Genomic DNA, 26,781 nt, shown 5'->3' on the forward strand with positions numbered 1-26,781 from the left:
TGGAAAACAAGGAAATGCGACTTGTAATGATCATATTGCATAGCATGTAGAAGCAACAATTCATCATTCACAAGGCTTAATGCCCCGCTTAGGCCTCGATGACTAAGCCCGTCGGAGCTTGCTCCAACCTCGTGACTTTAATTCATCGTCTACTCATCTCTTATCACTCTGTGCAATGTCTTGAACGTGTCGCACTCTTAATATATTGCCCATTTATGGTTGTGCATATCACACAAATCCGTTTCGGCCTATCACGAGACACCTCGCAAGATATCCTGTTGCAATGTCTTCATCTACCGCTCCAACACCCCCAACGCCACCCGCAACGGCTCAGCTTCCGCCCCGGCTATCTCAACTTTGGTTCGCTGAAAAGCTGTCCCGGAAAAAGGATACCATGACCTATTCACTGGTTACTTTGGCGGCAGCACGTTTGCTATGGATTACTCAGGTACAACGGCGAAGACTAAAAGGTCCAATGCAAATTGTGGCGCCACAGCTTGTTGTTTGGGCCATCTTTTGGCCAACGGCTCTTGTCTGCCTGCGCTCAGGTGTCAAGCGGGCTGATGGACTCGTCATCAAGTCAGGGCTTGATCGACCCTCTGAAAGTACCGAGCGAAGGCGGTTACGGGATGAGAGGGCAGAAGTCGATGGGGATGAGAGAAGAGATTGAATGGATAGTTGAGAGTTGTGGTCTGCGCTCAGGCTGATTCTACAATTTTACCCATGGACATTCGCAAGCCCCTGGGTTGTGCGGCAATATCATTCACGCCTCCACAAAGTTTCCAGTGCTTGATATATTGCGATTTTTCGCAAAACTGTAATATTCCAAGCAAGACACTGGTCCTGCCCCGGCCATGGCAACAAGTCAGAAGACGGGGTTCAATCCTCTTTCAGGACCTTTTACCATAAATCATTTGAAAAGTGGAATCATGAAACAATGACCTTGACATGTCGGTGATTATTCTACTCTAAAACTTGTTTCCACGAGGCAAGGCCACTCGCAGTGCAAGACAAACTATTCTCAATTGAAGAACAAAAGCAAAGTGCAAAAAGCATTGATCGCCATCTAAATATGCCAATGCCAACTCCATGCCATGATATTATATGATATGCAAGCTTTTCTGATCCGTCAATGCATAAATTGTCCCAAATACTCAAGAAATGCAAATAATCCGGGCCCAAAAACTTATTGGGCACAGATGATGGTGTGGTGGTTCATCCAATTAATATAGTCCTAGGCCAACATTGTCCTGGGAGTATGATCTTTCTCCGGGCGTCGAACTAGACCCAAACCCAACAACCGTCCCGTCATCAAGCTTGAAACCTCCGCTACCCGACGCCGACCTTGCCATGTCTTGGCCGCTTCCTGTTCCGTAACCAGGGTTAGTATGAAATGCACCGCCGGTTCCCCGCAGGTCCGGGCTTCCTCGCAGACCCGTGCTGTTTCCCAGATCCTCTCTAGTCAAGCGGCCACTTGCACTTCCTGCTCTGCGATGTTGCATGGCGGCCGTGCCGCGACGGCGTCTGCTAAAGCGACGGAAGAAGCCAGGTCTTTGTGATGTGCCAGGTACGACATGAACAACTTGTGCCGGATATATAATGCTTCCTGTTCTGAGACGTCCGCGCACAGAGTCGTGATATATCTGGTAGCTTGTTGGTTCCATCTCGAAACCTGCAGAACCGAGAAGAGGACTGGGCTCCGTCTCGACAACACTGGGCCTTCTGCTCTGGGGACGCTGCATGGCCTGCACGCCGGGAGAACTGGCAGCAGAACCTGCACCCTGCATTGAGGTGGGGGCAATCAGAGGACTTCTGTTGCGCAAAGGCTGTGAATGTGTTGAGCCCAAACTATTGGTTGACTGATGAGAGGTATCACGACTCATGGGCTGGCTCCAGTAGCCGCGAGGATGATACTCCAAGCGGCCTTCGGATGCTGTCCAAGGTGGGGGGTGAACTGATACAGACAGTGGCTGCGGCAAGGGAGATCCGTGCGGATAAGGTGGACTGGGCGGCCGGCTTGAAGGATACGGCCGTACAGACGGCAGCGAATGAGTCATGGGCTCGTACTCATCTTCGTATACGACAAATTCCTCTGGTCGACTGTAGATGCTTGCTTCAATGCCTGCGCCAGTTCCTGGGATAGAGCGTAGACTGCTAGTCTGGTGAACTTCAACCGGTATTGGCGGCGGTGAGAATGGTCCGGCTAGTTGCATTGGGCTTGACCTTGCCGAGCGTGTAGGCTGACCAGATGAAGCTCTGGAGCCGTGTTGGGAAGATGGATCAACGACGTCGGGTATCTCGGACAATGGGGATTGTGGTGACAGGGTCGGCGAGGTAGACACTGTCGTCAGAGGACCGGCGCTCAACGGACTTGAGACCTTGACCGGTGCGAGCCCTTCTGTGGAAATGGGTTTATCGCCTGCTTCTTTAAGACGTAAAAGTGTTGCAGCCGTGTAGCTCGACGATGGTGGTGGCCCGGTTCCCAGGATATTGGAGAATGTTGCAGTAGGGTTATCATTCTCGACAGCTTCCTTGGCATGAGCATCGCTATAGGAGGGCCGGCCTGGGATAAGCTTGGGGCGCATGGTCAGAGAACCTTCCTTGAGGGGAATGCCATCTTGTGCGACTGCACCCTTTGATGGGGGAGGGGCCGCCTTGGTAATCTTGTTGAGTCTCATTTCGGCGTCGCTGCTGGCGCCGCGATCACTGGCAGCGCCATCGGCCCCTTCCGCGCGTTGATTAGGTGCAGATGGCGGGCTAATGACACCCTTGACAATTTCTCTACTCAGACTGACACGAGGGTCACTGAGTATCTGCGGCGCTGCTCTCCAAGCACCAGCAGTGTCCCGGTACCGACGCTCAGAGTGTCGTCTAACCGTCCGGTGATCGGTTGCTTGGGGCTGCGTCTCATAGTCCTCGGGCACAGATATTGATTCAAAGATTTCTGTAGGTGCCGGCTGCGGAGTAACCGTCCTCGAAATGTCCCCATCTTCGGGTACAGCTATGCCGTAGGGAAAAGTGACGTGCCAATGGTAAGGATTATGATCCGCGGGGCTGTATGGTGTTGGAGATTCGACTGGCACATTGCTTTCATCGTACAGAGGAATCTGAACCAAGCTACTACTGCTTGGAGGTGTAGACGAATCTACTTCTGACAAGCTATTGGTGCGTTCGAATACCGAAACGACTTGTTCTTCTTGGTCGTCCTGGTCAGTCGTCTTTTTTCGCTTGTTGAGCTGGTCGATTCGTATCTGGATACCATCCAACCGTGTCTCTAGAAGCTCCCGAGCATCAGAGAGTTCTGGATATTTTCGTTCAAAACGGTCCAAGAACCCCGACAGCTTCTTGCCATGTATTGAGAATCGTAGATAGTCTTCTGGCATTCCCGTGGTAGAGTCGTCCTGAATACGACGGTCGCTTTCATCAAAGGCGCAGCAAAACACATGAATTGCACGAGCGAGCCAATAGTGAGCCAATCTCTCGTCAGCCAGGACATCAACAAAAAAGGCCTGTACAATTCCGTGGATCCTGAGAATGTCCAGATTGTCTTGAGCCATGTCAACACTGCGAGAACTTTTGTCACTCGTCGAAGACGTCTCGTCATTCTCATTGCGTTCAATCAGGGCAAAGGCAATGAGAACCTTGAAGGTATTGTTGAGCGATCCCTTTCTTGTCTGGGGATCCGAAGTCTTGACGGGCGTCTCTCTTGTCAATGCCTTGAGACCTGTATGCGCCGTGATTAATAACTGGTATTAGTGTATCATAGGAGAATTATTGACTCACCACAAGCCAACATTTCTACGGGAATATGTTGACTAAAGAATGCAAGTAGCGACATGAGGTTGAGGGCTGCGAAATTGCCTCTGTGCTCGAGTTGTTCTCGGACAGCTCTGTATGCTGGCAAATTGCCAGCCTTGGGTCGACTCTTGTAGGCGCGAAGATACTTGGATAGAGGTTCCCGAGTTGCCTTCATCTGCTGGGCGGCAACATGAATCATGAGTGGAAGTCGCTCCATTAGCTGCACGAGCTCCATTGCCCGACTGAGATCGTCTTGGTTCCAAGGCTTTCTCTTGCCCATCTCCTCTAGAAGCAGCTCCTGGGCTTCTCGCGGCGTCAGCGAGTCTAGCGCGATTACCTGAGGGTTGTCGAATTGATATTCCTCGCCAGCCGTCTTTTCGGTCGAGGTGTAGATGATGCTCGTGTTTTTTGCATAGGGGATAAATGTCTCTAGGCTGGGTAGGTCAAAGAGGACACCGTCGAGCACCAATAGCCAGCCTTCATTCCTGCTTAACCAGCCCTGCACAGCCTTGACCATTTTCTTTCTGTCGTTGAGCTCGTCCTCATCAAGGCCCTCGATTTCTCGAAGTTTTACAGTCTTGGCAATATCCCAGTACCCGTATTCGAGTTCCTGAATCGATTTGGACCTGATCCAGAATATGCCGCCTGGATAGTCGTACTTGTGCTCAAAGACATATTGCCTTGCCAAGTGTGTCTTTCCGCCGCCAGGCATACTCTGAACAAGGACGGACGAGGTGCCGACAGACCTCCTTGCACGATCCATCAGCCTCTTGTGCAAGTCCTTCATCTCGCGATCTCGGCCTTTGAAGAACGTGTTTGGTTTAAAGACGGATGGCTTGACGAATAATGGCTCGTTGGAAGTATCAAAATCCGTCGAATCTTGAGAGGGCGGCTCAGGGCCAACGTCTACCGCATCCGGCTCGGGCAGCTGCAGTCTACTGGCATCACCAATTCCTTGGGTCGGTTTTGCATCGATAGGAGAATCTATCTGACTATTCGGATCAGGTACTATAAACAAACGTCTGATCAGCCTGCATTCTTCTCAAATCAAGGACGTCCAAGAGTGCTCATGCTTCTTTCCATGACTTCTTCAATCTCAAAGGGTGAACTATGCCGGCTGCTGGCGCTACGCTCGGGGAGCAATGGCTGGCCACCGCCAGAAATAGAGGCATGGGTTGATGCATCTGACATACTGGAGCTCGGACCCGGTTGTAGTTGTTGTGATTTGAGCTAGGAAATACATTAGCAAAGAGGCCCTCTGGTGTCTGGTACTGCTTGCGAAATAACATGGGACATACCCAGGGTTTCATTCGTTCTTCAATCTCGTGTTTGGCTCTCGCCAGTTTCTCATCATCTTCCACTCGCCATCGAGTTGATATAACATCCGGGGCCTCGCCGACCCAGTCTCTGATGGAGGTGGCTACTGTCCGATAGCCCGGGGCATTCTTGCTGTCAAACTTGCACATGCCGGAATGAGTTGCCTCGATGGAAAAGTAGCCCACACCCGGGAGTTGAGGACTGGCAGACTGTGCGTCGACAACGAGCATCTTGGTGCCCTTAAGATCTGTCGCGTGGTTTTCGTGAGCCATCATAATCTTGAATCGTTGATAAATGTCGAGAAAGTGGCTGTTGATATTCTGGAGTGTTTCATTGTCCTTCTTCAGAGTCTTTAGCAAGATTGATTCCGAATGCCAGAATGCTTTGGGCACAACGGCATCGGACATGGCTTGAAGCGTCACAGCCCACGATCCCATGTCTGACCCTGTATGGGGAGTGCCGAGGAAAATGATGCCATATGTTGACACATAGATGCCACGATAGTCTTCATGTTGTGATGTTTTGAGGTCGTTTGAGTACAGAAGCGCCCTCTTTAGCAGTATACCACCCAGGCTGTGAACCACCCATATGATGGGATTCCTCGAGGACATTTCATCTTTGCGATAGTGCGTCAAACTGGTGACTAGAGTTTGTGCATGCATGTAAATAAAGTTGTCGCTCGGATTCCCCCCATGCTTCTTGGAATAAACATCGGCATTATAACCATAGACCAAGATGTTTGCTTTGGCATCGCGCAGTGAGCCGGGCAGCAGATCCGTGGGCCAAAAGACCCCATTCTTGGCAGTCCATGTCTTTTGCGGCTCCCCGTTGAGGCCGTGGACGAGTACAATGTCGACTTTTGCGTCGGGGTGGGTATATACGGCGGTCGTCTCGAATCTCGAGATTTGTTTGTTGATCGAGCCCTATTGTAAGGGACCTGTCAGTATCTTTGCCGTTATCCCGAATCGAGAGCGGTTCGTCCCGCAGTGCATGGCTCTGACTCAGCTATCGTCGACCAACGGATCATCCAACGCCAATCATGACATTGCCAGTGCCGCGATCTTGCGCAAGAGGGCCCGATCTCAAGAGAGGTCATGTATAGTAGTGCAAAACTACTTACCATGCTTGCGAATGGGCAAGACCAGAGCCTTTGTTGTGTCGTATCTCTCTCTCTCTGTGTGTCTCTCTTTTCCTCTGTGGGTTGTATATTCGATACGTAGGTGCAGCAAGACAGTCACCAAGAACGGGTATTTAGAATGCGCAAACTAGTTTATAAGGGTGCTGGACACGCCTCGAGCTCATGTAGGACAAGGCATCGGCAAATGCAGGCACACAGATTAACAAGTAGGTGTGGTCCTTGAATGTACAAATGAGTTGGGCGAGTCAGCCGAATGGGCAGCTCTCGAGACACTGCCCTTGCAAGATTGCGCAACGTGTTGCTCCAGGTAAAGCTGTTGACTGCAATGTATCAGGTCCGCTGATTTTGGAAGACGCACTGGACGGTGCCAAAGACTGTTCTTCTTTCGCAAAGCTGTGCGACCAGTCACATCGCGCGTGCAACCGGGAGGATTATAGAGTTGTTTGCGCACTACACGACGCCAATGTCACGAGGGAAACCGGTCACACACTGCTGAGAGAGAGGCACCAAGTTCTCTTCACTCGTCAAGGGCCAGGATTTAAAGTCATGTCGGTCGGGCAGCTGAGCCCCCTCAAGGCAGAATGACTAAACGCTAATGGGCGTAGTCGTGCCAAGGCGTATGGGCGGTACACCATCCCACAGGCGGGAAGCAGGGGTGGTGATCTGGGGTTGAAGGAAAATCAAGATGTACCATGGCAAGCCAAGGGGCGAGTGCGAAAGCTTGTGTCTGAAAGCTTGCCATCTATAGAAATAAATATTTCGACGAGAACTTGTAAAGGGGTCCAAGAAGACGTTGCCGTCCACAATCTCTACAGTTGTACCGTAAAGAGGACAATATTCAAATCTGGGGTATTGGAATAGGCTCCAGTAGTGTCGAGCACACAGGCAGCAGTTCTTGGGCTTGAACTATATTGCCTCCTTCGAGTTTCAAGACTACCTAGGACAGCCGCTACCCTTTCAAGTGCCGCAGCACAAGGCGCATGTACTGATTGCAGTTACACGACATGTTGGACAGGAAGCTTAATCTATGCATCGTGCTTGTGGGAGCAACAATGACGTCTGTCAAATAAATGACCTCAAAGGAAGCGCCTAAAGGTCGCTACTACGCGGCATCCGTTCTCACGTACAGTGTAGTATCGCGCTCGCTGGGCGGCCTGCATGACCAAGTTGATTTCAAGGAGGTTGGATTAGGTGGTTGGATGGTGGGGATATAGAACCCCTACCTTGCCTGGGAGGGGCGACGAAATGGAGATCAGATTGGGTTCAGAGGCCACCGAGGCCTGTAGCCTGCCAAAATACCAAAATAGTATGTGTCGATCTGGTCAAGTTTTCTTTGGCAATCCTTGACGTGATCCCCGTCCTCAGTAAAGAGGGTCGCCCGGATCATTCAACGGGAAGGCTATGAGCCTTTTGCTCTTTAGCACCAGTGGCACTCTTGTAGGGTTGCCTCCTCGGCATTTACCCAGTGGGCGAAGCCAAGATCAGCCACCAGGAACAGTTGACCGATTTCTACCAATAGCAGCACCAAAAGATCATGATGCCGCCATGAAATTCACCGGAGCTAAATTGAACTGCTGATGATGCACCTTTGTGCCCAGGTCGCAATGCTCACATCATTCGGCCAAGCTGCCGAAAGCCACGGGATTAAGTATAGGACAGACAAATTACCTCGTCAAATAACCGAGAGAGGAAGTAAGACGAGTGTTTTGATTCAATTGTCTTGGGGACTTGCGTCACATCTCAAGCAATGTCTCAAGAGCTACAAGACGATGAAAGAAAGCAATCGTACCTTTGCATAAAGCGGGACAGTTTATGCATCATAAATAATGCCAAGGTAGAGCGATGATGCGTGCTCTGTGAATATTTGTCAACATGAGCCATCCATGGTTGTACTGAATAGACTACGAGGTCGACCAATGAGGAATAAACCAAAAAGCTGCCTCGACGATTAGAACTTTAGCAACGCATGATGCCCAAAACTCGCAACACCCATAAAGGGCATTTCTCGGCATCAGAAAGCTTGCGAATGTATCAGTCGGGCCTGTCGACTCGATTGGCCATGCCGTTTCCAGGAATTTGCTGTGCATTTGAAAAGACTCGGCCTCACCAATGTGGCGGGAATGCTTCTTTGAATTTGGTATGCATTTGTCAAGTATCTAATGCAGGGCGTTTGGGTGCTCAAGTATCGTCAGTCTTTGGGCGCAAGCATGATTACGTATTCCCTCGTGCTGTGACCGAATTGAACAAGGTCCTTGTCCTTGAGCTCCAGATATCTGCTGTCGGGAATTTTCTTTGAATTGAGCATGGTCCCGTTGGCGCTTTCAAGATCAATCAGGTAAGGTTTAACCTTGCCAATCTTGTCTCCGTACTCGTTTCGCTTCTCTAGGTATCGGAATTGGATAACAGCGTGTTGTTTGCTGATACTTGGATGCTCAGCAGCAATATCAATGACGGCCATTTCCCTGCCAATGAGCCAGCAAGTGCGGGCATTCAACTCGATTGTATCAATAATGTCTTTTCCCTTGAACACGAACAACTTCCATTGGTCCTTTGGTGAGGGTTTTCTTGCCTCTGGCGGTTCGTGGTATTTGAGCACAATGGTTGATCCATCTGCCTGGGCGATTGAGTTTGAGGCAGCCGCCAGCGTGCCCGAGTTGCCATAGTTGGGCTTCTCTTTCTCCTTGGGCGGCTCCTCTCCTTTTTCAATGGCAAATGAGTCGGCCTGCGAGGGCAGCGGCCCGCTGCGCCTCACTACTTGCTTGCTTTCGCTGTCGTTTTCGTCGTCTCTTCTGCGATGTCGCTTGTTCCTGTCCCGATCAGAGCGGTCCCTGCGCGCTTCATTGTGGTCGTCGGGAGACCGGCGACGCCGATACTTGTCTCCTCTCTCCCTTTCCGTTCGTCTGTCGCTGTCTCGGCGCTGGTGTCTGTCTCGCGATCGCGAGGTACGCCGGCGGGAATCTGGGGATCGCGGAGATCTGGAGCGTCTGTCGCGTCTTCTCTCCCTCTCGTGTGAATGACTTTTCTCTGTTCTCCTGTCGCGTCCGGAATCATTTCTGTTGGAACCGTTGCGGGACCGCGGTGAGGGCAGATCGGACCCCATCTTCGCTCAAGGGTCTTGTCCCGTCTTTGAGTCAAGGCTCCAGCAATACACTGAGGGTCTCGAGCTTTGCAATTGTGTAGTAATTGGTGCACTTGTTTCCACGCGCGGCTGTTGCGTGTGTGGTGGGATTGATTGGTGCCAGATTGAGGGCAAAAATGAAATTTTGAACCACTTCAAGAAGCGTCTGTTGGCGCATAAGAGCGGGAGCTTCAATTTGCAGCTCGGGAGCTTTTGCAGCGCGCCTCTCAGTTGCAAGCTACTAACTGTAGGTATGACCCCACCATCCTGCCAAACAGGACAGCCCCTCAAGAGCCCTACCTTGCTGACCAAGAAATTGATATCTCTACTATAATCCCGCGATGCATGCAAAATTATTTCGAATTGTAAGTCATGGCATCTTGTTGAGACTGTAACAATAATTATAATTATATAAAAGGTAGTCGGATCTTTGAAATGTCTATTCTATGCCCAATTTTAGTACCTTGGAACTTGCGCCCGTAATTGAAAAGAATGTCGTGATATTTAATCCATGTCCTCGTCCTTGACTAAAGGAGTGTCGTCATTTGTCGTCTGCTGTATTGTAGATGTCGTTCGTGTCGTTTTCGTAAGAGGGAGTGTGGTATCATCCGAACCATAGTATACCCAGTAGGTAAACATGTAAAGCCAACTAATGCAAATTGTACGCCTCTTGAATGCCCGTACTCCAATGCAGAAAAGCAAATAAATCCCAAAAAAGTCTTGTACTCCCACGCAACTTGCAATGTTGCTTCATGCCGTTGAGCTGGTCTCCGTTGTGTTGCTGCTGGTGCACTTGTAATAGTACGAGTTCCATGTTGGGTACGATGCACCGTCCTGGACTACTGAAGCATCTTCGCAAGTGTCGAGCGAGGAAATTGTCTCAGTCTCTGAGCAGGCGGTGTCAGAGTATAGCAAGACTTTGATTTCCATGTTAGCAATCGACTCTTGATCTGTACCCAAAATGGACAAGAGTATACTCACGTTCACAGTTGGCGGCCGCAGCGGTCGTGCCCTGGAGTACAATCGACACATAACCATTGGGTGTGGAGTCGCTTTCACCCGAAAAGTCGTGACACTGGTTGGCCTGGTCGGTATCGACCGTGTAGAAGCCTTCGTTTAGGTCAGAGCAGCCTGCCGCAGAGAAGACGCGAAATTGAGCCAGGCGCGGGTTTGAAGCTCCTTGACGGGGTAGCTTGATGGCGGCTGCGTGGGTGCCAACAGCAAAAGACGCAAGAGCGGCGAGAATTGTAAATTGCATGGCGGCGGTTGCGGCAAGGACGATATATTGACACTCAAAGGTTCTTTCTTGTAAGTGCTGCGAGTGTGGTGCCTGGTGACAAGTGCGAGAGGTATTATGAGCAAAGTCTGGAAAGATTTGTATCAAAGGGAGCTTTTTGGCAATGGTGTTTTGTTGAGCAACCAAACGCGTCTATCCCGTTCCCTAAATACTCAGATGGACCACCTTTTTTGCTTCAACGATACTAGGCATCGTCGGTGAGGCGGCGCTGCTCGGCTGTTCTACACTATAGTTTGCGTCAGAGTAATCGACTAAATGCAACGTGCCGTGCCACTTTTCTGAGCATGACTTTGATCATCGCGAGACTTGGAAATACGAGAAATTCTCGAGCAGTCTCTCAATAATCCACCAGCTGCACAGATCGACGGCGCATGACGCTGCCTCACTTTGCTAGAACCCTACAGGTCATGAGCTCCGCCTTTTTTACTCCTACACCACACTAGTACTGTCCTGCCTTGCTGATTTCATAGACTACGTCCAACTACCGGTCAATTGGACCTACTGAAGACCAAAGTCAAAACCATTTCAGTCCTGTTCCTCAACCTGTACCTGCGCCGGACGTGGAGATTCAACTCCTAGAGTTTCTTCGTGTTGGGCGTCATAACTCATGGTAAATCCCAAGCAAATGGAAACGGCAATCTGGCGAGTGATATCAACGGCAGTCGAGGAGTGTATTTCTTGCTCATCTAATCTTACCGCCCTTTAGAACGTTGCAGCTGTGGATTTGCCCTGCCACTGCTTTTGCGTCGAAATGTTTTCAAGCCTTCAAGCCCAAACATTGCCGGTAGGCAATGCCCGGACCAAATGCGGGGTTGTTTCTCGCTATATTTAGAAAGGTCAGGAACAAATACAACGTTGATCCCGCGGCGAAAGTATAGCGCAACAAACCCGCTTGGTGTACGAGTTACAGTGTTGGATAGATGTAGTTGCATAAGTAGCGTCTACTAGATTTTTAACACGGGACAAGGCGTGTAGAAATGGTGTGTCGCATGATTCGAGCAATCCCAAAGTCAAGCAGAATAAAGATGTATGTGTTTCCCCGAACCGGATCATTCGTTTAGCACCGTACGTGGAGTAGTTGTTCGTGGCTACAAAGGGTCAACTGCAAGCTGGCTGGTTGGCGATCAGTAAGCTAAGCAGGATCGACCGGCAGATAAGTGCTTATTACATCATATTGGCCTTGACCGTCCTGTTCAAACTCGACGTCAATACTCTCTCACTTTGTTTATGGCCACAGATGGCCTGACAGATATTCACAATCCCGCCATCTTTGGTGGAACAACTACGTGTACATGATGCCGTGATCTCTGTTTCCAATTTCTTGCCGTACTTTTGTATCCATCTACTAGGAATCTCGGGTATGTAGGCATTAGTAACGGGCTGGAATGCAGCATACTTGCACCCATCAATTTCCTTCATGAGATATCATTAATTCATTAGCAAAGACTAAACAGAAAACACTTTTCATGGCACCATGGCGCAGCAATCCATGTTGCTGCACAGCCCAAACAGTAGTCAGGCATTACATTAATCACAACTGCAATTAGACAATGCTCAAGATGGGCCATGGACTCGAATTTAGTATAGGTATGCATCCACCGCGCACATTAATGTCTCCATGTCTCGTACTTGTTGCTCATGAATCCCTCGCCTTTCGTATGGTACCGTTGATCTTTCTCAAACTTTTTCCCAGCATTCAGGCCACTCTTGATTTCTCCATTGTAGAATGCTCACGCTTCCGAATCCAGAGACTCTTACATCTCATCAGAGTTCTTGACTTGGTAGCTCCAGATAGCCTCGCCAGCATTCGGGGCCCAACAACCAGCTACGTCCGTGTTGTTTCCAAGAGTGAACATGGGACTGCCCGAGCAGTCAGTGTTGTGAAAGAAGAGGACGTAGTTGTCGGAAGCAACCCAATTGTTGGCCAATCCGAGGTAGGAAGGAGGCGAGGCAAGGACGCATTCTGTAGTCGATGTACCATACTCCTCGACTTGCACGCCAGTGCACTGCATGCCGGACCACAGGGTGAAGGCCCAGGCAGCGCCTGCATCGGATTTCTCGGCAAAGGGAGATGTCAGTCCATCGTGGACATTCGACATGTCGTGGTGGGGACCGGTCATGACGCCGTCGTTCATGGCAGCAATGGGGTGGCCACAGGCAGGAGTGAGGTATGGCAGCATGCCGAGGATGGAGATGCGAGCAGTGGCGAACATTTTGTGATAGATTTCTTGGCGACGGTGAGATGAAGTAAGGCGTGTGTAGGCGATTGTTTCGCGTGGGACAATGAGTGTGATGCTCTGAGGTCAACTACAGTTGTCGGTTGCTTTTGAAATGAGTTGTGTAGAAGAGGTAGTGAGTGTGTTGTGGAAGTTTTGTTGCAAGCAGTCTGAGATCAAGTCGAAGAGATTTCACCTTTTCTTCTGGAAGCGCACCTTCCATTCGGCGGTGACTGACTTGTTACAGCCAAAATTAGGAAAGTGCTGATATTGGCATCAAGCTTCACTTTGAAGAGCAGGTACCCAGTATGGGAAAGGACGTCAGGAGTCTGTGCTCGCCATTCACATCAATACCCTTCATAGCAACGGTGGGTGGCAATTACTGCCTGGGCGCCTTCTTTCTACAAGATCGATACAGAGTCGTCATCAAATACATGGGCATCTTGGCGTTTCGTTTCAATGAGTGTCGTGCTTGATGAATATTTGAATGGACACCACAACTGCAACGATTGGCTCAAGTCTATTCCACCATGACTGGATACCATTACGACGACAGATAGCCCCGTGAGTATGCATGCGGTCGTGAAAGGTTGTCGCGTTGGTGCTGAACTGTTGTCCAACTCAAACATGCGCAATGCTTGAATGAATTTTGGTCAAGTCGTCGCTATAGGCGATGCATTATTGCTGGTTCCAGGTTGTACTCTTTCAGGAAGACAGTCATTCAATAATACCGGCCCTTGATTCTTGACATTTTCATGCTCTGTTTTACCCTCTTTATCAAGCATAGGTCATGCATCGAGGGTCGTGCACGGGACTAGTTGTAATCATATCGCCGAGCTGGATTGGCAGTACGCGCATGGCATTATTGAATCTTGAGCTTCGGATTTGGTCTCGGTCAATGTGGACGGGCCTCAAGAAGTATTTATAGTGTCCGAGGAATGGTTCTCCCGACGTCGGTCTCTACGCCGAGCGGCGCGGGCGTACATGAGCTCCCGGCCGAGCCAAGATGCAGTCAGCATAGGCACGGAGTCTGACAAACTCGCAGACGGACCCGAGATTTGTGTCGGAGATGCGGAGGACCCTGCGAGATGTCTTTGGACCCCACGCCAGACTAGGCTGTAGAGAAATGTATGCCGCCACAACTAGTCAGGGCATGAAACAAACATGTGCCAGTTTCCGGACTTTTCGGCCTTTCGCGTCTTCAGAGGGGCGAAGGATGAATAATCTAGTCTGGCTTTGATGCCATGGTGCTAGATTGAGCGAATCAGGTGGGAGCTGGTTAGCTAGCCACTTTGGCTACCATGGCCTAACACCAAGATTATACTGAAAGCTGGAGCTGTTTGAGTCACAACTTGGATCATGATGCCATGATGCTGTCTTGCCCCGAGTAAAGAACCAGATTGTTGGAATGATGGGTACGTCCGACTACTGTAATCAGGTAGCATCCTTGAAATTATCCAACAATTGGACTCTAAAGTTGTATCAGAATGGTTCATGGTGTGGAGAAGCAATAGTTTTGGGGTTTCCATTCATGGCGGCTCCATACTACAGAAAGGGCTGAAGACCCGGGGAAGCAAATGATCAGATAAGCTGCGACGCAATGCCAACGATCCAGATGCTAAGGATATGCTAAAGTCTCGCCTGTTCCTTAACCCCGAGCTGGAAATGTCCATTACTTATCGGAAGCGATCAATTGAGACACAATTTATATCTCCGACTATGCGAATCTACATGGCTTGGATATTTCCACCGTTGGGTATATGAACGATTCGAGCTGCAACGACGATTTCTACATTTGTACACCAACCTCTACTAGCTATCGACACGCGCTCAAGTTGCGCAATCTATTTCCCGAGCTACCCAGGGGAGAAAGATTGACAGAGTCCAAAAGTCGAGTCCGACAACGTTTGATCTGGTCCTCCAAAGAGTGCCCAAGTTTGCAAAAGTTGCAATAACTCGTGCATACTACTCTCCAGCACCAATCACAAACTACAGCAAACAACGACCCAAACATTAATGGCACATTTTTTTTAGATCAAAACTCATCACACATCTATACGATTGTGGTAAACGTCTTGACTTTTGTGCTGGGTCTGGGTAGTAAACGGGTGGATCTGGGGATCGACAAGCCTACCAATACTTGTGGAGCGAGTTTGCGCCGCCAGGGGCCTTTTGGCACGCCTTTTGAGGACCCTTTTAATCACTATCGTGAAAACTTTACAACGGCCTGGGGAACTTTCCAGTTCATTGCTCTCTTGGCCTTTTCCTCGTGCGCATAGTTGCAAATATGGCAGCGTCTTCAGCAGCATCTACAGTGCATGGTGACGAGAGTTCGGTGATGGAGGGTGCAGACTTTCTCGCCGACACGCAAGCCAAGACGCGCAACGACCCGTCTGGGCGCGTTACGCCGCAGCAGATTGGGACAGAAGCCAACATTTACCCAGCACCCAACAATGCTGCCGAAGCCGACATTGAAAAGGGCGGTGCCGTCCCGCAGCTCAAGCCCGTCGGCGCGCCTCCTGGTTTTGCGCCGTCCGATTTCCCCGATGGTGGGCTGGACGCTTGGCTTACCGTCTTTGGTGGATTTTTTGCCCTCTTTTGCACATTTGGGCTGGTCAATTGTGTTGGAGTGTTCCTCAGCTATTATGTTCAGGGTCCATTAGATGGCTACGGCGAAAGTGCCGTCAGCTGGATCACGAGCACGCAAATATTCATCCAAACTGGCACCACGGCGATATGGGGCCGTCTTTACGATTCATATAGTCCGCGATACTTGCTGATCACCGGAACGATTATTTACTGTTTTGGTTTGATGATGACATCTCTTTCCACGCAGTACTACCAATTCTTTCTCGCGCAGTCCATTGTGGCGGCAGCGGCGTCGGGTGCCATTTTCAACGCAGCAATGTCTTCCGTTATTACTTGGTTCTTCAAGAAGCGCGGTGCAGCGCTCGGAATCATTGCTTCTGGCTCTTCTTTGGGTGGTGTCTGCCTGCCAATCATGATGAATCACCTTATTGTGAGACTCGGCTTCCCGTGGACGATGCGTATAATTGCGTTCATGTTCCTGGGCATGTGCGGCATCGCATCAGTTACCATCAAATCCAGGCTACCACCAAGACCAAAGCCATTTAATGTAAAGGACTACATCAAGCCATTCAAGGAGCCGGCCATGCTTCTGACCATGATTGCGTCTTTCTTGTTCTTTTGGGGCATGTTCCTACCTTTTAGCTATATAACGCTTCAGGCTGAGTCAGCTGGCATGGATGCATCATTGGCGCAATATCTCTTGCCAATACTTAATGCTGTCAGCATACTTGGACGTATCGGACCTGGAATTGTTGCAGACAAGATTGGCCGGTACAACTCCATGATATGCATCACCTTGCTGTCTGGCGTCATCACCTTGGGCCTCTGGATCCCCGGCACAAGCACGGGCGCTTTGATTGCCTATGGAATCATTTTTGGATTCTCTTCAGGCGGTTTCATCTCCTTGGCACCCACATGCATTGCACAGATATCCGACATTCGAGAAATTGGTACCCGTACAGGTGTAGCATTTGGCGTTCAGTCGCTAGGTGCTCTCACTGGGTCGCCTATCGGGGGTGCCCTGGTTAGGGCAATGGATGGAAATTACCTTGGACTGCAACTCTTTTGCGGTATTGTCATGACGCTGAGCGTTTTCGTCTTCCTGGCAGCCCGCTATGTACAACAAGGTTTTAAACTGGTCAAGGTGTGAGTCTTGTAATGTTTTATAGCAATGGAATATCGGCATTCCTACAAGTGAGGATATTATAAATGTGTTGTATATATGCGATTTGCCCGTCGCAGAAAGTTGTCCCGGCAGCAAGGCAATTTTATCGTGGCTCAAGATTTCTAGATTTTGCAATATTGTACACAGTGCCATGTGCTCAATTCACATGTTTCATTGACGTATGTCAACGCAGTGGGCCATGATCCCGCGAACTTGTCGCTTAAACTAACTCGCCTTGACGATTCAGTGAGTCAATGAATGATATTTCCATTTCCCCATCAAATATTTACATTGACCTATTACGGGGGATTTACTTTTCGTATCTTGCAAAAACAGTGATCCATTCCAAAGCTCACGGTACACTTGGCCTTGGTCAAGGGGCGTACATTGTGACGCTGCTACTACGCGAAAATCTGGGCTCGGAGAGATTGATTCTTGGTGGTACTACCATATTTTCTTGGGCACAGCCAGTATTTTCAAGAGAGAGGGCAAACAAAGCTCTCTCGAGTGACATTTCTTTTCTGCCAGCAAGAGCTTTCGTAATTAGAATGACGAAGGAAATTACAAAACTCACTAGCAATACATGGATTACTCTTGACAAAAGCCCTCAAGATGCCAAGTGTCAATTTAAGCTTTGAGTGTTATGCTATCCTGGGTATTATAATGTGCCTAGTATTTGCGATGGAGTCACTATGCTTGATTTGTATATCAAGGACGACACTTTTCACCAGGATAAGATGATGCGACAATGCAGACAAATTCGAGTCCTTCGTATGGCCCATGCGGCTTTCGCGTAACACGTCCCTTGCATCATGGAATTCAGAGATCATGTTGGAATCCACCTCGAAGACTTTGTCATATGTAGGGGCATTGCTGGGTGAATATCTGGTCGGCAACGGACAATCGTTTCAAAAGCACAATCAATTGGACCTATTTTTCCGTCGAGATTTCTCATAATCAAAGCAGAAGTCAAGGTGAAAGACTGTATATTCGACGCCTTGATATAGCCCGTGATTCAATACAATGTTCCAAAGAAATGTGTATACTCGACAACAATCGAGCTTGCTGAGGGATGCCTTGGTGATGGATACAGTCAGATCCCATTCAACAAGGTGCTTAACATTATTAAGGTCTGGCACCGCTTTCAGAGCGTCATCACAGAGTGGCAATGCTAGAATAGTGTACACACACTGGACGGATTAGGAAGGTCAATTTGTACATTGAGCCGCGGCTCCCACAAACGAATGTCGATAACGAGCCAAACGGCAGGATGTGGAGGGACACATTAGTGGTGGCCCGAGGCTCCGGCTAGATTGAAGTGCACCCTTGTTTCAGCTGAATGCTCATGGTCATGATGGACCAGTTACAAGGGACGTGGATCACGAGAAAAGTTTGTCTTTACCCCGCCATTTTTTTTATACCAGCTCATGGCGGGGGCTAGCGCTTGTCGTGTCGCTGCGAGTGCCGCCCGGACAGGACTACACCATTCAAATACATGATGGAATCGTTGACTCGGATTTATTTGCTTCATTGGACTGCTACTCTTTCTTGAGTACGCAGCTCTTGGAGTTGGCACTTGCCTGGCATTTGGCCCTGATGAAGCATCAAAGAGTATTTTCAGGTTCAAAGATTGGGAGGCGCAAAAGTTGCTGAAAAATTGCGGGAATAATAATCACATTTGGTCTTGCGACTGTTATCTTCAACCCCAGCTCGGGCAAAAATCTATTAGCTCAGTGGTGACCCCCTTGCTCGGACGATGCCCAGAAGGAGGCACCCTTGCTCAAGGGCGCCATCACAAATCCGGCTTATTATCCATGAGCCTTCAAAGTATCAGGGTGGCGGCTCGACCCTGCGTCTTCCAAATCGTTGCGTGCCTGGTTACTTCCAAGACGGCCAAGCCAGTAGATTTCAACGCCAATTCTAGCAAGCATAGTGTCCAAGACTTGGCAAAGCTTGACTTGACACCTCGACATTCCAAACATGATGGCTAATAAATGTGTTACTATCAAGGGATCGAGTAGGTAGTGGACATTTTGATCAAGATTGTATTGTAAAAGCAGAGGATGCATGTATTCCATTGTCATAGATAAGCGATATACATGGTACTCGTCAGTGTAGATCTTCCCTGGTTGTGTAGGTACCTACCTAGGTACTTTTAGCGGCGGGCTGTCTTTGTAGTAGGATCGTGGACCCGACCGTCCGTCGTATGTTGGTTGCAAGAATGCGCCAAATCAAATCCATTTTGATACCTGCTAGATTGGTAGGCGCCCTTGAATCCTTCCGCCCGTATGTTGCCAAGTCGTTTGACAGCGTCGTCCAATGAACTTACTGCCACAAGGATGGCTGCTTCATTAAGCTTTGATGAACATTTGCTGGATTTCTAGTCACCATGCACTATTGAGACGGTACCTAGTGCCCGCTGCCCCTCATGTCTACTCGCCCGCAAAAACGACTCGGTGGTACACTTGAAATCAAGCTCCAATGTTTTGTGGCCATTTTCATGAACTTGTAAATGTTCAACATTGGACAAGGCAGAGGACAGAGACGGTTCAAACTTGGATCAATCATATCAATGTTGAATCACTGCAGGATCGCCCAGTGCTGCCCTTATAACCAAAATTGGCATACCTGTCGTTGGTCCGTACCATGATCCAATCGCATGGGGCCCTGGATTTGAACCTGGCAGGTGCAAAATTCCAGGCGGCGGGAAAATGGCTCCGATCCAAGGGTTGGGGTAGTCGCATATGCTGGAAGGAGGACAGATACGAAATGCCAGACCAGACCCTTTGGCCCCTGTTCTACCTGTCAGCTCAAGAGGCAAAGCTGATGGATGGAAAATGCAACCCTCGACACCACGGACAGGCGCTCAGCTACCTAGGGACGCAGCAATCTGCATCTTCAAGTGCATACCATCTACACTAGAAGGTTTCTAGAATGCTTGCCATGCGAGCGTCTGATGGCACATATCTGGACAGAGACTAATCGGAGCGGCGCCATTGGATGCGTACGTAATGCCACGTCTGCAGAGTACAAAATCTACAAGGTTGGAATTGGTAGATGAATCTTGTGACCATTTTTGTTCCTCTCCCGATATCAGACCGCCAAGCTGCGGCAGGAACTTGAGAAGAAAAAATGAGGCAGGTTCTTCCAATCCCCGTCCAATCTACACCTCCATGGCTGCGAAAAACAACTGGTCTTTTGCCGACGTTTTGCAACGCCATACGCCATGTCATCCGTCAGCCGTCCATCTGCAAAATGCGTCTGCCCAGGCCTCCACCGCCCGCAATGTCTCAACCGTGTTGGGGACTCGGCAAGCTCATTCGCGCCGAGACGAAAGATCAATTTATTGATGGTTGTGTGAGATCCACACGCGTGCATTGATTGTTGGTGCGCGGCCCCGCCACATTCCCTGCACATGCTGTGTAGGGTGCGTTATGTCGGTATACCCATTCACCCGCATGTAAAAAGAGATTCTGGCCTACCGGTTTGCTCGCACACTGCATACTCGGCTGTTCCGCGCCATGAACAACGCGGCCTATAGTCCCTTCCCCAAAGCTGCCATGGGATGATCCCCGTCTTGCCACCAGCCCTCCATGGCCCTCCTCGCTCGCATTTCCGACTGGCAGGCGGTTTCCGACTGATAGGTCTTTCTTGACAACCTTCCATTTTCGCTCTGGTATAGACTCGCCTGTGGCCCATCCCTACATGTATTGGATGTATCATCCCAGATCGCTGGGATCGGTCCACTCCTCTAGTAGTCCATCTCTCCGGGAGGGTTCCATATTGGGACAAGCCTGTGTAGACCACCGTTCGCTTCCAACAGCCAGAGCGGCGTGGAGGGGTCGACATACAGGGTCGACATACAGGGCCCGAACAATCGATGCGGAGCGACCTTGATACCGCAGAGGTATAATTAATATCAGTGCCTCCTCTCTGTCGTCCTGCAGCCTCAGTCTCTTCAGCCTTCCCAAGCACGGTGCTCCATTGCCTGCCGCCTGCAGTCAAACTCTGTTGGTATCCTCAAAGATGGGCTTCTCGCTTCGTCGCAAAAATGGCGAAAGCCACGCTCAGTCCAGTGAGACCGAGGTACACGTCGTCTCTTCGGGCACCGACAATCACGCTCTCGAACAGGCCGACTTGCACATTAGACGTCTGAAGGATCAACATCGATTTGACCCCTTCTTACAGGAGGAAAAGATTGATGCCATTGACGCGGCCATTGAGAGCGGAAATGCTGAAAAGGAGACTGCCGTTGAGGCTTCACTTATTGGCGAAAACTCGCCATATGCCGAAGTGCGCGCTGCTGTAAGTCTCGTCCCAACATTGCACAATGCCAACTGCAGTCGTCTAACCACAAGTCCAGGTGCCCAACACCGACGACCCAGATTTGCCAGTTGATACTATTCGCGCTTGGACAATTGGATTCATCACGTGCACAGTCGTTGCTGCCATGAACTTGCTCATGGGCCAGCATTACACTGGTCTAGTTATTCAAAGTTCCGTCGTCCAGTTGATCTCTTACCCCATGGGCAAGGGTTGGGCTGCCATTATGCCCGACGTCAGGATTTTTGGCGTTGCTCTCAATCCTGGCCCCTTTAACAAGAAGGAGCACACCATTATTACCATGATGACTGCTGCCGGCGCTGCCATGAGTTATGCCTTTGACATCCTGCTTGCTCAACAGGAGTTTTATGGCCAAGCCTGGGGCTGGGGCTTCCAGATCTTGCTCACCATTTCGACTCAAGCTTTGGGTTTTGGTATGGCTGGCATGCTGCGTCGATTCCTTGTCTGGCCCGCGGCCATGGTGTGGCCCGCAACGCTCATCACCACCACCGTCATGGACAGTTTGCATGACCACCGGCCGACCGATCCCAGCAAGGCAAATGGTTGGACCATTGGTCGTTACAGATTCTTCCTGATTGTAGCCATAAGCGCCTTCTCTTGGCATTGGGTCCCGTTTGTTATTGCTCCCTTTCTATCATATTTGGGCAATTTCCCTACATGGGCCGCGCCAGACAATGTTGCAGTCAACCAGGTGTTTGGAGGTGTCCATGGACTTGGAATCATTCCACTATCGTTGGACTGGACGATCCCGACTGGCTGGTTCTACAGTCCTCTTCAGTACCCGTCTTTCGCCTTGATCAACATGGGTGTCGGAGGACTGCTATTCTTGCTGGGTATCGTCGGCATCGGCTTTGCGTCTCAGGACTTTATGAAGTACCTACCTCTCCTATCAAACACCAACTACGATCATTTCGGAGTCAAGTACAACACCACGCGTGTGCTCTCTGCCGACCTTACCCTTGACGTGGAAGCATACAAGGACTACTCACCACTGTTTGTTGGACCAGCCTTTTCACTTGCCTATGGTATGGGCTTTGCCACTTTGATCTCAACTTTGACTCATGTCGCCCTCTTTTATGGCAAGGACATTTGGCGCCGAGCTAGAAACGCTCGGTATGAGGAGCCTGACATTCATCTCAAGTTGATCCGTAGATACAAGGAAGCTCCCGAGTGGTGGTTCTTTGCCGTCTTTGTCATTAGCTTTATCTTTGGCATGGTGGCTGCTGTATGTTGGGACACCCACTTGCCATGGTGGGCTTACATTGTCACCATTATCATTGGCGCATTCTTTGTTCTCCCTGTTGGTAAGTTTCCATGACATTGTATAAACTCGAAAGGCGCAAGTAATTCTAACACCAGCATTAGGTATTATTCAAGCCGTCACTAATTCACAGACTGGCTTGAACGTCATTACTGAGATGATTGTTGGTTACATGCTGCCCGGAAGACCCGTCGCCATGATGCTCTTCAAGAGTTTTGGCTACATGTTTGCATACAACTGTCTGCAGTACGAGTCTGACATGAAGGTCGGCCACTACATGAAGGTCCCTCCACGGTCCATGTTTCGTGCTCAGCTGTTTGCTGTGATTTGGCTTTCCATTGTTCAGGTAAGTGATTTATGGATTCATTGCCTCGTCTTGTTCTAACACGTTGCACGTTAGGTTTCCACTTTCAACTGGATGCTCGGCACTCTACCCGGTGTCTGTACCGAGGATCAGCCCCAAGGATTCACATGTGCCGGCGCCCGGACTTTCTTCAACGCATCCGTTATCTGGGGCTTGATTGGCCCCAAGCGCATGTTTGGTGCCGGTGCCATCTACTCTTGGACCAACTGGTTCTGGCTGATTGGATTCATCCTCCCCGTCATTCAATTCTTTGTCGCTCGAAGATACCCCAAGAGCATTGCTCGATACATCTTCTTCCCGGCACTCTTTGGTGTTAGTGGCATGATTCCTCCTGCTACCATCTTCCAGCTCCTCTGCTGGCTGACCATTGGTTTGACTTTTAATGTCATTGTGAAGCGCAAGTTCTTTGGCTGGTGGGGTCGGTACACCTATGTGCTTTCAGGAGCCATGGACATTGGCACGGCATGTTGTCTGGTTTTGTTCGCAGTAGGAATTGGTATCTCCGAGGCTTCATTCCCTGACTGGTGGGGTACTGTTGGATTCACCAACAGTCTTGACCAGCAAGGCTTGACCATGTCTAAACAACTCCCGGATGGTGAGTGGTTTGGTCCAGCAACTTGGTCATAGTTTACGAGGTCCTATCATCAAAGCCATCGAAAGATACCCCTGTAGTTTAAGCGTCTGCCGTCTCTGCAGAGAGCCCAGGACTCATGAAAATAAAGACACGTTGATTAAGAGTACGACTCATCTACACCTACTTGATTCAGTGGCACAAGTGATGAAGATTAATAGTGCTTGATCCACCCTCCTTGCTGATGTAGCCATGTTGGCAAGGCAGAGACGACACGGAGAAGAACACGAATCGTTTTAATGTTTTACATTACCATCTGGAACTTTTGAATCACAGTGTCACAACGACATTATTTGATTTGCGTGCAAACGAGGATCAACTTTAGATACATGGTCGCAAGTACGCGCGAGTCAATGTAATGGATAAAATGGTATAATCCGATAAATGTAAAGTCTACACAAAAACCAGATGCACCAAGCTTGAATGTATTCAAGTGCATGTATTAAGTAGCCCCGCTGATTTTTCATATTGACTGATTGGCTGCTAAAAGTGCCAGGGCTGCGCCGAGGGGCTGTAGAGCTAAAATCAATCAACGCGCTACGCGTCTTCCCGTCGCGTCTTTCATTGCACGCCGACTTTTGAGTCTAGGAGCTCTTTGGCTTGACAAGATTGAACCGACGGAAATCAACCCAGGTCGCCATTACGAGAAATTCCTGCTCAAGGCTTTTGTTCCATGATGCCGCATTCCATCACACCAGAGATTCCAACCCCGCCTGCTGGTGCAGAGGACACAATGACGGATGCGACGATGCAAAACGGCGACAGCCAGGCCAGTAACGATCACGACATCACAATGGCCGAACCACATGCGCTTCCCAGCGAGCACAGCGTTGGGCCTGAAGAGGAAAAGAAGGAGGTCAAGCTTGAAGATCTCTTTGCAGATGTCGAATCAGATGATGAATTTCCGAGCTCACGGCCCGCTGAGAATAAAATGTCGAGTTCTCCAGAGCTGCCATCATCGCCAATGTACGTTTACACGCTGTCCCGTTCTTCTCCGCCGGTGGACAGGCCGACTCGGTATCGCGTTCTAATGGGAAGATAGAGATAAAAGCGCACCAGGCTCAAACTCGGACCCCGAGCTCATGCGTACATTTTATCAGCGACTTTTTCCTTGGCGACAGCTCTTCCAGTGGCTCAACCACTCCCCAACACCAAACAATGACTTTGGCCATCGCGAATTCGCCTTTACACTCTACAATGATGCGTATCTGCGTTATCAATCCTATGCCACAGCCGACCTGCTGCGAAAAGATGTCCTGCGTCTCCTTCCCTCCCGTTTCGAAATCGGACCCGTCTACACCACAAACCCGCGCGACCGCAAGACCCTGAGAAATAGCAGCGCCTTCAAACCCTTGTCCAAGGAATTGTGCTTTGATATCGACTTGACAGACTATGACGATATCAGAACGTGCTGTGACAAGGCCAACATTTGCACAAAGTGTTGGCGCTTCATGGTCATGGCAATCAAGGTCATTGACATTGCCCTCCGAGACGATTTTGGTTTCAAGCACATCATGTGGGTGTACTCTGGACGGAGAGGTGCTCACGCCTGGGTCTGCGACAAGAAGGCCCGCACACTTGACGACCAGAAGCGAAGGGCAATTGCCGGTTATCTCGAAGTTCTCAAAGGCGGAAGCCAAGGTGGCAAAAAGGTCAACTTGTGGCGACCATTACATCCGCATTTGAGGTGAGTCTCGCCCATCATTTCTCCCCTGTATCATTACACGGCGTGAACAGCGAGTGGTGACTAATCATGCTTTTTGCAGTCGGTCGATAGATATCCTAGCACCTCATTTTCAGAAAGATATTCTCGAGACTCAAGACCCTTGGGCATCGGATGAGCGATCGACACACTTGCTCACTCTACTCGAGAACAAGTCTCTCAGCGATGCCTTGCGCAAGAAATGGGATTCCTCGCCGGGCCGGTCCAGCACGTCCAAATGGGCTGACATTGATACTCTGGCCAAGAACGTGCTCAACAATGAAAAGGACAGCAAGAAATTGAGGGACGCCAAGCAGGATATCGTCTTGGAGTATACTTACCCGCGTCTCGATATCGAGGTTTCCAAAAAGTTGAACCATTTGCTCAAGTCGCCGTTTGTGGTGCATCCTGGCACCGGGAGAGTTTGTGTCCCAATCGATACCAAACACGTAGAAGACTTTAACCCGCTCGAGGTTCCAACCCTTCATGGCCTGCTGGCTGAGATTGACAGCTGGACTAGCCAGGGCGATTTGGCAGGCGGAGTCAAGAAGGAGCCGGGCAAAAGTCTTCAGGACTGGGAAAAGACAAGTCTCAGACCCTATGTGGAATTTTTCAGAGGCTTTGTTATAGCACTGATGAAGGATGAGCGGGATCCAATGGTCAAGAGGGAGAGGGAGGAAGACGGCATGGAGTTTTGAGCAAAGCGTAGTTTTTCATTTCTCAAGTATACCACTGTTATTCCTAGATATCTTGAAGGAATTGCCCATATGCATATCCAGTTCAGTTGAGTCCATGCGAGTTTGTATCGCCTTGTACCTGCGAGAAAAGAAGATGTCTTGATCTTTCAGCAAGTTGACTGTCCCTAGGTGTGTCAGTCCTCCAGGGCCGTTTGAAATGATGGCAGATGTTTACAGCAATTGACTAATACACTTTGACACTATCGAGATTTTTGAACCGAGGTCACTAAATGAGAAACTGCTGTGCTTACGGGGCCCAATATCTATTATAGGTTATGGTAATATCAACGATGGGTGACACGAGGTCAATACTCAGTCGGCCACTACATTTTCCCTCATCTCTCTTATTCTCTCACCCATCTTTCCCTGTTTGTAATGATAAAGATCTTGGATAGCTGCCTTGAGTGTGTTCCTGCGAGCCTCAGCGCCAGTCTGGGCCCCGGTCTAGTCTCTGATGGTTATTTCCGTAGTCAATACGATTCCCTCCTTTCTCTGTTTCGTTGTACCTCAAGTATATATTCCTCGCTTGCTGGCCGGCTATCGCCATTCGAGGCAGATTGATATACGGACCGGGCCAAAACAAGATCCTTTCCGCCTTTGATACTAGTCCGATATGTTTCGTTTCTCTTTGGGAATGACGGTGTTTGCATTCAAATTCGGCGTCGGGTTTACTGGGTCGATTGCGGTCATACCTGTCGCTTCGTTTGGTGAGTTGAGCAGCGCGCCCGGTTCGTAAAATATCGTTGTAGTTTCTATATTGACCATAAGGAAGCTTGAGGACCTTTCCAAGGACAGGTTTCAAGGTCGGAGCGCAAGCGGCAATGATACGGACATTTAGTTGCAGACTACCAACACGATTTCAAGTTAGTGGCTAGTTCACTTCTCGCTGGACCATGCGAGACCTACAACCCCAGAACTGAATACTCTACCTAAATGTCTTGTCCTTGTCAGTTGCAAATGCAATCTGATGGTATGCCTTGACAGCACCTAGGGCCACGGCACTTGAGTTCCACGTTGGCGAGGAAGCAAGTAATTTTACCTCGGTGTGCATCTTACAAGTAGATAATAATTATCAAGTAAATGCGGACTTGTAGCTTTAGTTGC

General features: G+C 49.6%; 7 protein-coding genes across 7 annotated transcripts; 3 read left to right on the forward strand and 4 right to left on the reverse strand.

Annotated features, from left to right (window-relative positions):
- Positions 1 to 1,223: 1,223 nt before the first annotated feature.
- Positions 1,224 to 6,238, reverse strand: PFICI_14404 (uncharacterized protein; the record flags this gene model as incomplete). Its single annotated transcript, XM_007842985.1, has 5 exons — positions 1,224 to 3,724; positions 3,784 to 4,786; positions 4,885 to 5,028; positions 5,097 to 6,038; positions 6,236 to 6,238. The coding sequence occupies 5 exons, from the start codon at positions 6,236 to 6,238 to the stop codon at positions 1,224 to 1,226; spliced, it is 4,593 nt and encodes a 1,530-aa protein (XP_007841176.1).
- Positions 6,239 to 8,441: 2,203 nt separating this feature from the next.
- On the reverse strand, positions 8,442 to 9,353 carry PFICI_14405 (uncharacterized protein; the record flags this gene model as incomplete). Its single annotated transcript, XM_007842986.1, has 1 exon — positions 8,442 to 9,353. One exon carries the CDS (start codon positions 9,351 to 9,353, stop codon positions 8,442 to 8,444), a length of 912 nt encoding a protein of 303 aa, XP_007841177.1.
- A 768-nt stretch (positions 9,354 to 10,121) lies between these two features.
- On the reverse strand, positions 10,122 to 10,629 carry PFICI_14406 (uncharacterized protein; the record flags this gene model as incomplete). The annotated part of the gene is made up of 2 exons (XM_007842987.1): positions 10,122 to 10,288; positions 10,353 to 10,629. The coding sequence occupies 2 exons, from the start codon at positions 10,627 to 10,629 to the stop codon at positions 10,122 to 10,124; spliced, it is 444 nt and encodes a 147-aa protein (XP_007841178.1).
- Positions 10,630 to 12,422: 1,793 nt separating this feature from the next.
- Positions 12,423 to 12,881, reverse strand: PFICI_14407 (uncharacterized protein; the record flags this gene model as incomplete). The annotated part of the gene is made up of 1 exon (XM_007842988.1): positions 12,423 to 12,881. The coding sequence occupies one exon, from the start codon at positions 12,879 to 12,881 to the stop codon at positions 12,423 to 12,425; it is 459 nt and encodes a 152-aa protein (XP_007841179.1).
- A 2,290-nt stretch (positions 12,882 to 15,171) lies between these two features.
- Positions 15,172 to 16,623, forward strand: PFICI_14408 (uncharacterized protein; the record flags this gene model as incomplete). The annotated part of the gene is made up of 1 exon (XM_007842989.1): positions 15,172 to 16,623. One exon carries the CDS (start codon positions 15,172 to 15,174, stop codon positions 16,621 to 16,623), a length of 1,452 nt encoding a protein of 483 aa, XP_007841180.1.
- Positions 16,624 to 20,664: 4,041 nt separating this feature from the next.
- PFICI_14409 (uncharacterized protein) lies at positions 20,665 to 23,234 on the forward strand (the record flags this gene model as incomplete). Its single annotated transcript, XM_007842990.1, has 4 exons — positions 20,665 to 20,943; positions 21,002 to 22,286; positions 22,348 to 22,589; positions 22,644 to 23,234. The coding sequence occupies 4 exons, from the start codon at positions 20,665 to 20,667 to the stop codon at positions 23,232 to 23,234; spliced, it is 2,397 nt and encodes a 798-aa protein (XP_007841181.1).
- Positions 23,235 to 23,914: 680 nt separating this feature from the next.
- PFICI_14410 (uncharacterized protein) lies at positions 23,915 to 25,638 on the forward strand (the record flags this gene model as incomplete). The annotated part of the gene is made up of 3 exons (XM_007842991.1): positions 23,915 to 24,204; positions 24,281 to 24,925; positions 25,005 to 25,638. 3 exons carry the CDS (start codon positions 23,915 to 23,917, stop codon positions 25,636 to 25,638), a joined length of 1,569 nt encoding a protein of 522 aa, XP_007841182.1.
- Between the last annotated feature and the right edge of the window lie 1,143 nt (positions 25,639 to 26,781).

Source organism: Pestalotiopsis fici (genome assembly GCF_000516985.1).
Source record: "Pestalotiopsis fici W106-1 unplaced genomic scaffold PFICI_Scf_13, whole genome shotgun sequence".
Taxonomy (NCBI): Eukaryota; Fungi; Ascomycota; class Sordariomycetes; order Amphisphaeriales; family Sporocadaceae; genus Pestalotiopsis; species Pestalotiopsis fici.